General features: G+C 41.3%; 1 protein-coding gene and 1 long non-coding RNA gene across 2 annotated transcripts in view; one reads left to right on the top strand and one right to left on the bottom strand.

Annotated features, from left to right (window-relative positions):
- The window catches only part of SYNPO2 (synaptopodin 2), a 90,870-nt gene that overhangs the window by 59,041 nt on the left and 17,853 nt on the right, over nt 1-13,976 (top strand). The window contains exons 2-4 of the mRNA XM_086746380.1: nt 2,894-3,045; nt 7,401-8,194; nt 11,458-13,646. Coding sequence (XP_086602506.1) covers nt 2,894-3,045; nt 7,401-8,194; nt 11,458-13,646 — 3,135 coding nt within the window. The remainder of the gene's footprint in view (nt 1-2,893; nt 3,046-7,400; nt 8,195-11,457; nt 13,647-13,976) is intronic.
- LOC147600754 (uncharacterized) lies at nt 3,286-7,782 on the bottom strand. Its single transcript, XR_015258397.1, has 4 exons — nt 7,656-7,782; nt 7,345-7,432; nt 5,703-5,783; nt 3,286-4,695 (listed from the first exon to the last, which is right to left on the bottom strand). It is a non-coding gene; the product is annotated as an uncharacterized LOC147600754 (long non-coding RNA).

Genomic DNA, 13,976 nt, shown 5'->3' with positions numbered 1-13,976 from the left:
TTTGGAATAATTTCTACTTTACAACAAATACACATTTAAGTTCCCAAGACCTCAGATAAAGGTTTCTTACTGTCCTCTGTGTGACCAAGCTGTATTTCTGCAAACAAAGGCAGCTTTTTTTTTCCCCAGTGGGCTCATCAAAGGCTTTCTGCCAAAACTTCCTTTGAGAGAAAACTGTCCACTAAACACATATTTTACCAGGAAGATCCTGCTTTCCACAGATCTTCTTGGGATTTTTGTTATTGTTGTTCCTTTTTTTTTTTTCCCCAGAAATCTGAAAAGTTTTGGTTTACATGCGTAAATTATGTTAATTTCTGTGGGTTTCCAGTGAAGACAAATAAACAAAACCAGAAACAATTACAGCTTGCCTGGCAAGGCGGTCTACATATTGCTGAGTAAACTGGTGATATCCTGAGGCTAAAATAACAGAAATGACGATGGTATATTTCCACCCTAGCAGAAACCTGCCACAATTTACTATACAACCTGCCCTTGCTCATTTTTTTATCAGTGCTCTCTCCTCCCTTTTATTCCCCCAACAGAAACACCAAAAAAAAAACCAACCCCAAAACCCAAAAATCTGAGGTGATTTTATATGGACATTTTTCAAATTTGAGGGGCACAGGTGCCTTTGGGGCAGGCTGGGAAAACGCTGACTGTCTGTTAGGAGACCCATCAATATGTACAGCATGTGCAGTGTGATCCTACAATGGCAAAATCATGTTAAAGGTTTGATTTATGTTAAGGTTTGATAAACCTGGAAATAGAACACTGACAGGAAATGTGCTCTATGAACTGAAACGCTACCAGAGAGAGAGGCATAACAACTTACAGTGATTTCTTTCCTGCACAGCCAAAGGGGCTGAGCATTTGTTCAAAGGTCCAAATATCTCACAATTGTGATCTTTCAACAATTCACAAGGCGGCAAAATGGACTGAGAGGCCCTTTCAGGAACTTTAAAAGGGAATTCAATGCCCCTGTCTATTTTCTTTGAATGCTACCAAGGAGTCTATTTTAAAAATTATGAAACTGGTTGAGCTGTCTAGCAAGTCATGTAGACCTAAAGTACATTTGTACTTTTGCTTTTTGACAGAAACCACTTAAGCTATGGAATAGGTAATAGTTTCTCTCCTGAGAGAGCTGTAATGGTAATCTATGGCAGAACGGACCCTAAGTTCTCAGACACTAAATAAAGAAACAGAAACAAGTTTTCTTCCCACAATCTAGGTATCACATTATGCTATTTCAGAGTTCATATGTTGCTATAATTGCTGTTTATGTGTTTTTTGAAAAAAAAAATTACTCTAAATTCTTCCTAGCATCCACATTAAATATTTACATTCAGGCCTAAGATGTCTTGTAAAATTTTAATAGCATACCCTCCTATTAAAAAAAAACAATAACAAAACCGCAACCCAAATCCTAGCGCACATGTGAAGCAAAACACTCCAAACCCTGTTTAAACTGTCATTTCTTCCCAAAGTACAAGGATGTTTATGCTCTTGCCTCAGGCGAGATAAACAGAGCAGCATACCACTCCATATTTGTCAATGTTAACTCTGCAAGGTAGAAACTGGCTTCTGTACACTCCAGGCTTCTGTTTCTTCGCTGCTCTAAAAGCCGTAACATGACATACGGGTATGTCTAAATCGAAACAATAAAGATATATGGCCGCGCCACAGAAAAACGTGCGGTCTCACTCTTTATTCCTTACACTTTTCAAAATGGCCTCCAGAAACGTGTCTTAGGTACCAGACTAGTGGCCTAATAGTACATTGGGGGTAATCCCGTGGGTCTGTGGGACAGTTGCACCCTCAAATTTGGTGTATATCAAAAGTAACTTTCCGAGAGTCAGCGGGGACTGACTCTGCTGCTGTGAGTGTGGTAGAACGACACTACTTCTTTAAAAATTTTCAAGAAACTGCTATGAAAATGAATAAGGATAACATATCAACCCACCAACTGAATATCGTATAAGGCCAAAGTACTCTCACCAACAGGTAGAAGATTGAGAGCAAAGAACCCAAGGACAGCCCTTTTATGTGTATGTGTCATTCTAAAATAGACTCCTGCAAGCATCCTGGTTAATATAACATGCTGTTTGCCAAATATGTAGTTTAAAAATAGCAGTCAACTGTATGGCATACCTTGAGTGGTGCTAAAGCTGTCTAGGTTTTGTTATACAAAGACTATGAGAAATTATAACATGTTGCCAGTGGAAAAAAGAAGTGAAACACCAAAAACCAAGCTGCATAAGATTCTTGAATGAGTAGCGGGGAAGGTTAAACCATAACAGGCATGCCTTGGCTTTAATAAATCAGGGCACTTACTCAGATGACTAAACATGGATTTAGGATCTCCAGTGACTCAGATGTTTATAGTCTGGCAACTAAACCTACAGTTGGGCATCTAAGGAAAAGCGCCTAGTATACCAGAAGTCTGTGTACCTACATCTCTAACAGCGTGTAGATACTGGCATTCTGCCCAGAGGACCCTGAAGTTATACACTCTTCTTTTAAATCTTGGCACAGATTTCAGCTCTAGTAGTCTTTAATTTTGGAAGAAACTAATAAGACTTTCTGCATTTCTGCTAAACTCTGATCAATTGATTGTTGTCCCAAACTTCTATGTCTTCCTTTTTTTTTTTTAAACAAATTCCAGGCTGTTTGACATCAAGCTCACAAGCTCACTAAAGGAGAGGTTTTTGTATTAATTCTGGCCAGAACAGTCTTAATCTCAACTGCAACAACTTATTATTTGTGTTACTAGAAATTTATGATCAATAATACTGATCCTTTTTGTTTTGTACACAGTAAGTTGAGGACGTGGTTGCTGCTGTTTTCAAATGAATACTAATTGTGCAATTTGGAACTTGTTTTTGACTCACTGTAGGTTCGCAGCAAGAGCAAAGCAGCGAAGGCTGGGCTGTGTGAGGGAGATGAGGTGGTGTCTATCAACGGCCAGCCTTGTGGAGACTTAACCTATGCTGAAGTTATTGTTCTGATGGAAGGCCTGACTGACGTCCTGCAGATGCTTATCAAGAGGTACAGGAACACTCAGAATGCTTTGGTGCAATTCTGTTCAGTGAACCACGTGGAAAACGCTGGTTTTGAATCCACTCATTTTGCAGATGTATACTGTGAGCTTCTGACAGTTGTCTTATTTTTGTCTGTAACTCTGCTTGTCTGTATGGAAAAGGGAGGGAAGACAGAGTATTTGATCTGAAAGAATTAATGTATATAATTGAAACAGTACAGTTCAGGTACAGAATTAAGAGCCCAGTCTCCAAATGTAATGATTTTATTTCTTATGAAGCATTCTCAATACTTACAAGGTATCCACTACCATATCTGCAGACTGCAGAGTCTTAAGTTCAATTATTCCTTCCACCCCTTTGAAGTAGTGAAGTGTTGTTATTCCCCATAGATAGGGAAGTGAGGCTTACAAAAAGCAAAGGCTGTATAGCTGGAGAAAGCGTGTTACAAAGATATGCCTTGATGATGACACAGCAAATGGTCTTCTTGGGTGGCAAAATGTGTTAGAGTCAGGAGGGGGAGAGGGTCTGGAAATCATGAATTCTATTTCTGTAGCTGTTAACACTTCACTAGATGAGGTGGGGCAAGTCATTTACAGCTCTCTGGGTCTCAGCTTCTCCGTTTATAAAACAGTGATAAGGAATTTCAGTTTTCTTTGAAAATGCTTTGAACTTCTTAGAGCAGACAACCTTCATGTAAATTTGCAAGCAAGCCAGCATTACTGCTTCCTGCATATCAGTCTAGTCTAATGATCGTTCTGCAATTGTCACCGGTGTAACACATGCAATCTTGAGTTCAGAACCACCTACCGTAAGCACATTCTCCCCAGACTTTGTGAATTCAGACACAATGAACTGCAATTTGCCTTCAGTGTGGGTAAGAAGAGGAAGAAAAGACCTGAGACTTCCACACTCCTTGTACGGAATTATGGATCCCCCCTGAGCTACTGCAGTTCCCTGTGTCTGCTCTCCAACACACAGGACCAGGAGGACAGAAGGGGTCAGGATTCATCACAACAGCTTAACAGGGCAGTGTCACTGGAAAGGCTAAAAGGACTCTGGTGCAAAAAAGGCACTTGTCTCTGGTTACCAGGGATGTCTAAACAGCATGTGAAATTCCTCTGTGGTTTCTGCAACTTGCGTAAAGGAACTTTCCTGAAGTGTCTGGTACTTCAGAGTTACAACCTGTCTTCAAAACAAGATGCTCTCAAGGAGTATTCATTTTATTTATAAAAAGACATTTTGCATGGCCTGTGTGTGCATGTTGTCTTGGGCTGAGTAACGGATCAATGTGGTGAGATCAGGGGAACAGTGATAGCTGAGGATTACAGCTTACCTCCTCCATAGTGCATAGCTCTTGTTTCTGATTCAGCAGTGTACCATTTGAGTGCTCCTCACGTGATATCTGCATTCTTACGTTTTTAATTCATAACATGACTACTGGAATTGCACTTGTAAAAATGGTATTTGTGGCTGACCAGCTGTCTTCTTTGTGGCCATAGAAATAGCTCCATATGCTCTGACTCCTGCCTGCTGCTGCTCTATAACTGGTGTTTCCTTCGGTCTAAAGGCCACAGTATGCTCTAGCTGAAAGGGACAGCACATCTTCCTTTCGCTCCATTGCCCCTGCTTGAGTGCACGGTGAATGGCAAGACATGGCCTGAAAATGAGAACCAAAACCAGAGTGCTTAGACCATGTAATTCAGTGTCTTATGGAATGAAACGGTGTCAGTTAGAAATTCTAAGAAAATTGCAGTTGCTCAACACTCTGAAAGTGACTAGAAAGTTCTAAAGGAATTCACCATGAGAATTGTTGAATTTCTTCTCATCAGCTCATTTCTCCTGACTCCCAGCCCCTACTGTCAGTATTTTCCAGGGTATGGGAGAATAAACGGAAATGCTTCTGCCACCTCCTTTGAGGGTAGTAGCCCTCTCAGCACTACCACCACAAGGATTTTTCAGGAAGTGTCTTAGCATCCTCTGAGAGCGATGAGAAGCAAATCCTGCCTTTCCTGAGTAGCCACTTGCTAGTGGCCATCTCAAGAAAATGCTGGAAATCATGAGGAAAGAATAATGCCTAATTAAAGTGGTGTTCCAGTGGTGATCTTTATATCCAAGCACCTTTCACTGGCAGGGATGAATATTTCTCCTTGGGAAGCTTCTGGCTGTTCCTGAACTACTTGCATGAAGGATGACATTTTCATAGGCATTCATTGTTGGCCTAATTCTGCTCTTACTAAGCTTACTGGGAGGAAAATTACGCTTTTAAAGGAGTTTTTAAAATGCTACTTGGCCTTTGATGTCTACAAAAAGTTTTCCCAATCCCCTGTAAACCACAGTCAGTTACTGACCAGCAGTGCCCACAAAATCTTCAGTTTACAGGATCAGAGGAAAGAGACACCCTGCAGGGCAGGCACTCTCCAGATGCCACGTGGGGGAGCATCTTACCGACCTTCCTGACAAATGCTGAACAGATGTATCCGGGAAATATCAAGAGTGGGGAGAGAAACAGAAATGCTAGCCTGCCCTTTTCACATCAGTGTTAACAACTCTTGGGCTACTGCTGAGTCTAGAAAGAAAATTTCTAGGGGGAAGTAGTGAGTGTGCTCAGTGCATGCCAAAATGAAATGCACCATGTAGGGAGTAAAACATGACTCTGAGACAAACCCTACTGTGCTGACTCCATGAGTTCTGCTTCCTTCCTGGAATTACACCAGGGGTGTTGTTCCTGCAGTGAGCTGGAAAGACCTGAAACAAAAATAATAATTTGACAAAACAGAATCTTAAATGACAAAAAAGAGATCAGACCCAGTATCCTGCCTCTTGACACGTGGATACACACTTATGTCTATATAGAGTAGAAGTATATCCATAAGTAGCAAGGGCCTTTTAAGGTGGAAATCTTTCTCTCTCACACATACACACAATCGCTCAGCTACCAATAAAGGCGAACATTTAGCTGCCCCAGCCCCAGTCTCATATTTTACAAGGAAATGTTTACAGATTTCTGTAATTTATCTCTACTTAAGAGCAGTACAATTGATCATCCAAATAGCATAAGACTATGGAACTCAGCAGCACTCACAAGGAGCTCCTTAAATTAAAATCTGTCTGACCTTTCTGTAGCTCCGTATGTGGTTTAATGGATGTGACACGTTTTGTGATATTTGAGGCAGACCCAGACTGCTCCAAACAGTATGCTGCATGGCTAGAAAAGCAAGTGATATTGAAGTTTTTTCAGTGCACCGACAGATTTATTTCTTCTGTTGTTTCTTCTAGCCTTTCTTTGTAGGGGGTTCCAAAGTTACAGAATACCTGAGGCCTGCTTTTGATTTCAGAAATCCCCATAATATTTGATATTAATACTTTACTGAGGGTACCTACTGCTTCCCTCATTTGAAAAAGTGCTTTGCTACCTTCTAGTCAACAGAAAGCCTTAATAACGTGCAGTCTTGCTGTACAGAAAAGGTTTATTCTCTAGCTAACAGTAGTCATTATGGCCCAGAGTACTGAAAGAAGAAGCTAGAGAGTATGCTAGGAGTCCTAACACCAGTTAACCAGCCTAACTGGGCCAGGGGAATGAATAGTTTAAAAAAGGGAGCTGCACTGAGGTATATAGTAGGCTTCAGGAAGTCAAAGTAACATTTGCCAGTTAGAAATATGTATTTTTTAATAACTTGGAAATACTGTATGGGTTTGCTACCTTTTTTTCACTGGATCACTGGAATAGGCCCAGGATGTTTTAATTATTCCATTTTATATAAGGATGATGATCCTCATAGGAATTCTTTTAATGTGTATTTTAAGTACTCATTCCCCTCCCTCTGATCCTCATCCAGTACTTATCTATTCCTTAGAGAGTAAACTATTTGGGACAGGAACCATATGTGAGGATGGTGCCTAAACCAGTGGCAGTAGTAGCCACAGAGCCAAAAATTAACCACTCTTCCAGTGTCATGCAAAGTTAATTTCCTCATGCATATGTGAAGTATGAAGAAGTATTGTCCCAGAAGTCTCAGGAGCATTTGTCTGGAAACACTGTAATAGAAATGTGTCTGTGAAAGCATACTGATTTAGGAATGATATAACTCAACATTGCAGAGGATGGTAGTAGGATCGTACTTCTCCTGCAGTAGTTGAATTTCTCTCTTACTGAATAGTTAAGTTGAAGAAAAGTACAAAGATGCTTCAATTTAAGACCTCTACAGTCTGGCAAAATTCTTCAACTTATATGGACCTGCTAGCAGGTACCACAATTAATATAGGGGAAAAAATACTATACAGAAATGGCTTTTGTAACTGTACTTACAATTGCTGTACTTACAGCAGCTTAATTTCTTGAATTACTTGTTTATGTATGTGCAGATCCTCCAGTGGAATAAATGAAACCTTGAGTGCTGAAAGAGAAAATGGAAAGCACGATAACATAAAAAATGAGGACTATAGGGAGAGTATGACACTGCAAATTAACACAGCGAAAGAGAGACCCCATGGAGATTTATGCATCACAGAGATATACAGTGAGACTCACCAGGGAGCAGGAGAAAGCAACATACACTTTTCTGAAACGAAACAAGAGACCACACAAAGCCACAGAATTACTCCTAAAGTGACAGGCACCTCCAAAGTGCTCGTGACAGATGAGGATGCTTTCAGAGGGAAGACAGAAGAAAGAAGGCCAGGTACTATGGTTGAGCTGCAGTTGTCTCTCTCAAATGATGTGCACAAGGGCACCAGTGCTCCTGCTGTGACTCTCTTAGGGGCAGAAAAATGCACCCCTTCAGGAAGAGGACCCAGTGTACAACAAGACGGGACTAGTCCTGTAATCGCAGTTCCCCTGGGCGTGAAAGAGGGCAACATCCAGTGGTCAAGCAAAGTAGTCCAGCTTTCTAGCAGCAAAGAGGTCAAGAGGATCCAAGGTGCAGCTCCATCTCTCCCCAGGGTGGAGGTGATCCTAGACTGTTCGGACAGGGAGAAGGAAGCAGCCAGGTCTGTGGCCGAAAGGGGGTGTGTTGATTCTCAAGTGGAAGGAGGGCAGTCAGAAGCACCTCCTTCCCTCCTCTCCTTTGCAATCTCACCAGAAGGCACAGAGCAGGGAGAAGACAACCAGCCCTCGGAAAGGGATCACAGACCTCTCAAGCACAGGGCGAGGCACGCAAGTAAGTATGTCCCACCTAATCATTTGCACTGCCTGAGGGTATCTTTTGTAACTTTAAACATAATTTCAGAATTTAGACTGCATTGGAAAAAAATTATTTGGAGGTTTTTTTCCTGCAGTTTTCTAAGTTTCCCTCTGTCTTTTTCTTTTAAACGATGTTTCTGTTCTTGCTGTATATATTTTTTTCAGGGTAATACAATGCTCCTGGTGATGAGCCAAGAGTATACCCATGCCTTAACTATGGCTGAATTACTTTGCTTAGTAGACTTCTGCGTTGAAATTAACTCATTACTTTGTCCAACTAAAAATACTTACATCTCCATAAAGGGCTGAATTCTGATGGGCTTCTAATATATATTCAGAGGCAATCTGCAGAATATTAACAAAAAAAGCAAGTTGCTTGCACATGTCTAAGTGAATCCTGTGGATTTCTCCTTTTATAGCAAAAACTTTGTGTTGCCATTTGCATCATCTAAAATCAAAGCAGTGGCATACTGCTCTTAAAAGTTAACAGAAAGGGCTAGCAGAAAAGCTTGGTGTTGCCTGCAGAAGAGATTTTGACAGACACTAGCATGTGTATAACTGTTACATGATCCTTTCAGTTTTGTCAGTCTTCTCTAAAGTGAACATGCTATTTCTTCTGACTCTCATGCCCAGAGGTCAGCTTCAAAATGCATCCAAGAAGTTTACATGAAAGTAAACTTGCAACTAGATCCAATATTAATTAACTGAGTGTAGATACGTTTTATTGATTTATGTAGCCATTTATTTATTTACTATTTTCTTCATTTGGGACCTTTCTATTGGTTGCTTGCTCTTTCCCAACAATGTTAAGAATCCTGTCTGGGGATTTAGTAGCAGTATGTCAAAGGTGCTTGAATGTGTGCAGTGATATACTGTAGGAACAAGCTATTTCATATGCAGTGTTGGAATTAGTCTGCTAACCCACTGCTAATTCCTCTGTAAGCATATTTTTAGCATGATAACCATTTGTATCTTATTGGCAAGTGGATTAAGCAGTTACTTATGCCTAAGTGTCCATATGCAATCCGCATATTTCTGGCATATTAAATGAAGCATAAAGGAAAAGTGCACATGCTTTACGTTTTGGCTGCGAAGTTAGAACCAACTGTGGGACTGTGCCTGTCTTTCTTAGAAAATTAATTGCAGTGCCCCTCTAATAAGGCAAATGTACAAAGAATGAACTACATATCACATGATAAACTCGGCTTTCAAGTAGGACATAGATTCTGTCCTCTTCCCATCTCAATGGTGACAATCTCAATTCCTTCTAATCTAGTGGCAGGTTGTTATCCGTAGGAACCACTGATTTATTCTAGAAAAATGTTTGCTTTTATTATTACTATTTGTAAAATCCTATCTACACATTAGAACAAACAAATTGGCAAGCACAGGGGAATAATCTCTGTGCAGCAAATACTATGCATATTTTTTTTTTAAATTAGAAGTTAATATGCAGTACTTAAGTCTTAAACTAGAGAAGAATATTTATTGTAGGTGTTTGATCTCTTTAGCAGAAATTTCCTCTGTAAATAGTAATCAGATTATATTTACCTGAGCCGGTAACCTTTCTTCTGCCATCTTTTGAAACTATTGATTAAGTAACTATTCAGATGAATTAAGAAAAAAATACTCTAACAAAATGAAAAGTTTCAATTTTTTCTTTCCACAGAACTGTATGACTTCCTGCTGAATCCTCTTGCTAGAAAAACATTCATTGCTGATGCAAGTAGCTTACCTGAAAGCGTAGAACTTAAATCCTGAAGGGCGACCATTTCTGTCTGCAGAGCCACTCTAACACTAAGGCCCATACTTTCGGAAAATGTCTGCAGTGACTATTATAAACTTTTGGATTGTGAAAGGACTGAGCCAAGTATTTTGTGATTTGGCCCTCTCAAAAGTAAATATTACAAATTTCTGGTTTGGGTGCCATGCTCTTTTCTCTTTTATAGGTTCTTGTGAGAACCATTGGTCCAGTCATGCTGTCATCTGGCATAATGGCAAAACTCCATTTGTCTTTAATAGGAGAAGTAGCAGACTCCGGCTACTGACATGGCAAAAGACACGAAAGAATTTACTGTTCTATTTTCATAGATCAGAAGCATACATTTTCCTTTTGAAATTAAGCGGAAAGGGACCATGGATTTAAGCAGGAACAGCTTTAAATTCTAGCTTTTTTAAAGGGAGAAGCTATTGAGGTTGTCATTCATGAGATGTGGTGGCAGAATATCAGGAAGGGAAGAAACAGGAACCCCACCTGACCAGCGTTGCCCCACGAGGCACATGCTCCATGACACATAATAAGGAAGCTGTCATGCTGATGTTCAGTGCATTCATCAGCTTTAAAGCTGCATCTATTCCTGTCCCACACAACTTGACAAAACCCAGTATTTTATGCTTTAAGAAATGTGCATTATTGATATATGCTAGCAAATACTCCTGAGAAGTTAGCTGAGCCTCCTCCATTCTGTTCTTAAATATGTCTTCATTCTTGCCACATTTTCAAAATAAATATTCTGGCACTGTTATATCCTATGCAATTTTGGATTACGTTTCAGGCAAGTAATGCTTCTTAAAAGACTGAAACCTGCTTTCATTGAGTACCATGGCCAAACTCCCACGTCTTCCAAGGGGCTGAAAGTTAACGCTACTGTTTTCTGCGTGTGCCTTTCTGGATGTAGGCTTGCTTTTAAACAGCTAATAGCTACAAGCATACTGACTTTTATCAACTCTACACAATTTGTCATGCATATGAGTAAAATAAACACAGAAATGGCAGAGGCTGCTGCCACCATCAGATAAGTGCCTGCTGTCAGCCTAGGAACCGTGTGGTCAATTACTTGGTAAATACCAGACCATATAAACCGAATAAAGAAGAAAATATCATCTGCCTGTTGCTGCTGAGATTACTTATGGGAATAAAAATCAAGAATGCTAGAAATAAAGACACATGTAACGTTCCTCTTGAACAAAGAAAGTCCTAAAGAAAGTAATGTAGCCTTTGAGCTTGCATGGGTGTGACTCTAAGGAATGCTGGGTATGGAATTCACAACACAGTTGATATTATGGGAAAAGCTTCAGTGTAATGACCTCTCCATGCAAAATAAAATAAATGTTTTAATAAGGGGGAAGGGGACAGTGGGTAAATTTCAGTACAGGTAAATGCAGAGCCATTTGTTATCAGTCTCCTTGTATTTTTCTGGGCTGCACGCAATTAAATGCGCACTTCAATTCTTTCCACAGGGCTCCGGCGAAGCGAGAGTCTGTCAGAGAAGCAGGTCAAAGAAGCCAAATCTAAATGTAAAAGTATCGCATTGCTGCTGACAGCAGCTCCCAATCCCAATTCCAAGGGGGTGTTGATGTTCAAGAAGCGTCGTCAAAGGGCAAGGAAATACACTTTAGTTAGCTACGGGACTGGGGAGTTAGAGCGTGACGAAGACGAGGGTGACGAAGGTGAAGGTGAAGAGGGGGACAAAGAAAACACTTTTGAAGTCAGTTTGCTTGCAACAAGTGAGTCAGAAATAGATGAAGATTTCTTTTCTGACATTGACAACGACGGTAAGATTGTGACATTTGACTGGGACAGTGGTCTACTTGAGGTTGAAAAGAAGACAAAAAGTGGAGACGAGATGCAGACGCTTCCAGAGAGCACAGGTAAAGGGGCCCTCATGTTTGCCAAGAGACGGCAGAGGATGGATCAGATTACAGCTGAGCAAGAGGAGATGAAGGCTCGCACAGTGCATACAGAGGAACGAAGGGAAGCCACCATGTCAGAGAACTTCCAGAAAGTAAGCTCTTCAGTCTATCAAACAAAAGAGCAAGAGATGTCAAGACAGCAGACCTGTGTGAGCAAAAGCTACACAGACACGAGCCAGAATCATAGCAAAATGGTCCAACAAAATGGCTTTGGCTTAGCACCAGACACAAACCTCTCTTTTCAGTCCTCTGAAGCTCAAAAAGCGGCATCTTTGAATAAAACAGCTAAACCCTTCCCTTCCGGGGTTCAAAACCGAGCAGCTGCACCATTTTCACCCACAAGAAATGTCACTAGTCCTCTTTCAGATATACCAGCACCACCTCCTTACTGCTCTATTAGCCCACCACCTGAGGCTTTATACAGACCTGTTTCAGCTCCAGTAGCCAGCAGAACCGTCCCAACTGCGTGGTCACTCACCGAGTCAACAGAACACATAGCATCCAGAGATGAAAGGATTGCGGTGCCAGCCAAAAGAACTGGGATACTGCAAGAGGCAAAGAGAAGAAGCACTTCAAAACCTATGTTCACTTTCAAAGAAGCACCCAAAGTAAGTCCTAACCCTGCCCTGTTGTCCCTTGTACACAATGCAGAGGGCAAAAAAGGTACTGGAGCTGGTTTTGAGTCAGGACCTGAAGAAGACTACCTCAGTTTGGGAGCAGAAGCTTGCAATTTCATGCAGACTCAAGCATCTAAACAAAAGGCTCCTCCTCCTGTTGCTCCAAAACCTTCACTCAAGGTCTCTCCTACTGCTGGTGCTCCAGTTTCACCAGTTTGGTCACCTCCGGCTGTGGCTTCTAACAAGCCTCCTTCTTTCCCAGCACCAGCCTCACCTCAGGCGGCGTATCCTGCTCCACTCAAATCTCCACAGCATCCTCATTCGCCTGCGCATCCCCCAAGTACTCTCAACCTAGCCGGTCCTTTCAAAGGGCCTCAGGCAACCCTGGTGAGTCCAAACCATACACCCAAGACAACACCGGTCACACCAAGTGCTGGAGAAACAAAGCCGCCCTTTGAGATGCCACCAGCTATGAGTGGAAAAGGAGCACAGTTATTTGCAAGAAGGCACTCTCGAATGGAGAAGTACGTGGTAGATTCAGAGACTGTGCAGGCACACATGGCACGAGCCTCATCTCCAACTCCATCTTTACCAGCTTCTTGGAAATATTCATCTAATGTCCGAGCACCTCCACCTGTTGCTTATAATCCCATCCACTGCCCATCTTATCCTCCTGCTGCTACGAAGCCCTCCTCTAAGTCCACTGCTGCTACCAAAAATACAAAAAGAAAACCTAAGAAAGGTCTCAATGCTTTGGATATTATGAAACATCAACCGTATCAACTCGATCCATCTTTATTTACTTTTCAACCTCCTAGTCCTAAAGAAAGTTTTGCTATTAAGCAGACAGCGAAGTTGTCCACTTCAAAGCAAGCTCTACCTTTCAGACCACCTAGTGCTGGCTCTCCTACTAACGTCCGGGCATCTTCAGTCTACTCCGTGCCAGCCTACAGCTACAGCTCACAACCTTCGTTCCAGTCAAATACCTCTATCCCAGTAAACGAATCCTATTCACCTACAGGCTACTCTGCATTTTCTAAGCCAGAAAAGACCGCATCTTCTTTGTTTACTGCTCCGAGGCCAAAATTTTCAGCAAAGAAAGCTGGCGTCACTGCACAGGTGTGGAAGCCGTCAATTATTGAAGAGTAAACCTTATAGCTGAAACTTAGTGTCCATTTTGCTTGCAATCAATTGTTTGCGGTGGTAACGTGGCACGGAAACAGTGCCAATAGTATTCCTGAGCTCACTTAATAACGTCAGATGTATCACCTCAAATCTGGGTCCAAAATATTTGAACTTTTTTAAGGAATCAAAATAGATACAAATTTTGGCACATGTGTGCGTATTCTCAGACACTTTATACACACAGGATCCTGAAATGAACTGATACCATTGCATTAAGTAAGCAGGACACTAGGTTTTTGCTTTAGGACTACTACGTCAGAAACA

The sequence above is a fragment of the Chlamydotis macqueenii genome, chromosome 4, assembly GCF_036417535.1.
Source record: "Chlamydotis macqueenii isolate bChlMac1 chromosome 4, bChlMac1.mat, whole genome shotgun sequence".
Classification (NCBI taxonomy): domain Eukaryota; kingdom Metazoa; phylum Chordata; class Aves; order Otidiformes; family Otididae; genus Chlamydotis; species Chlamydotis macqueenii.
Note: the sequence above shows the minus strand (reverse complement) of the source record. Positions and strands in the feature narration are given on the sequence as shown.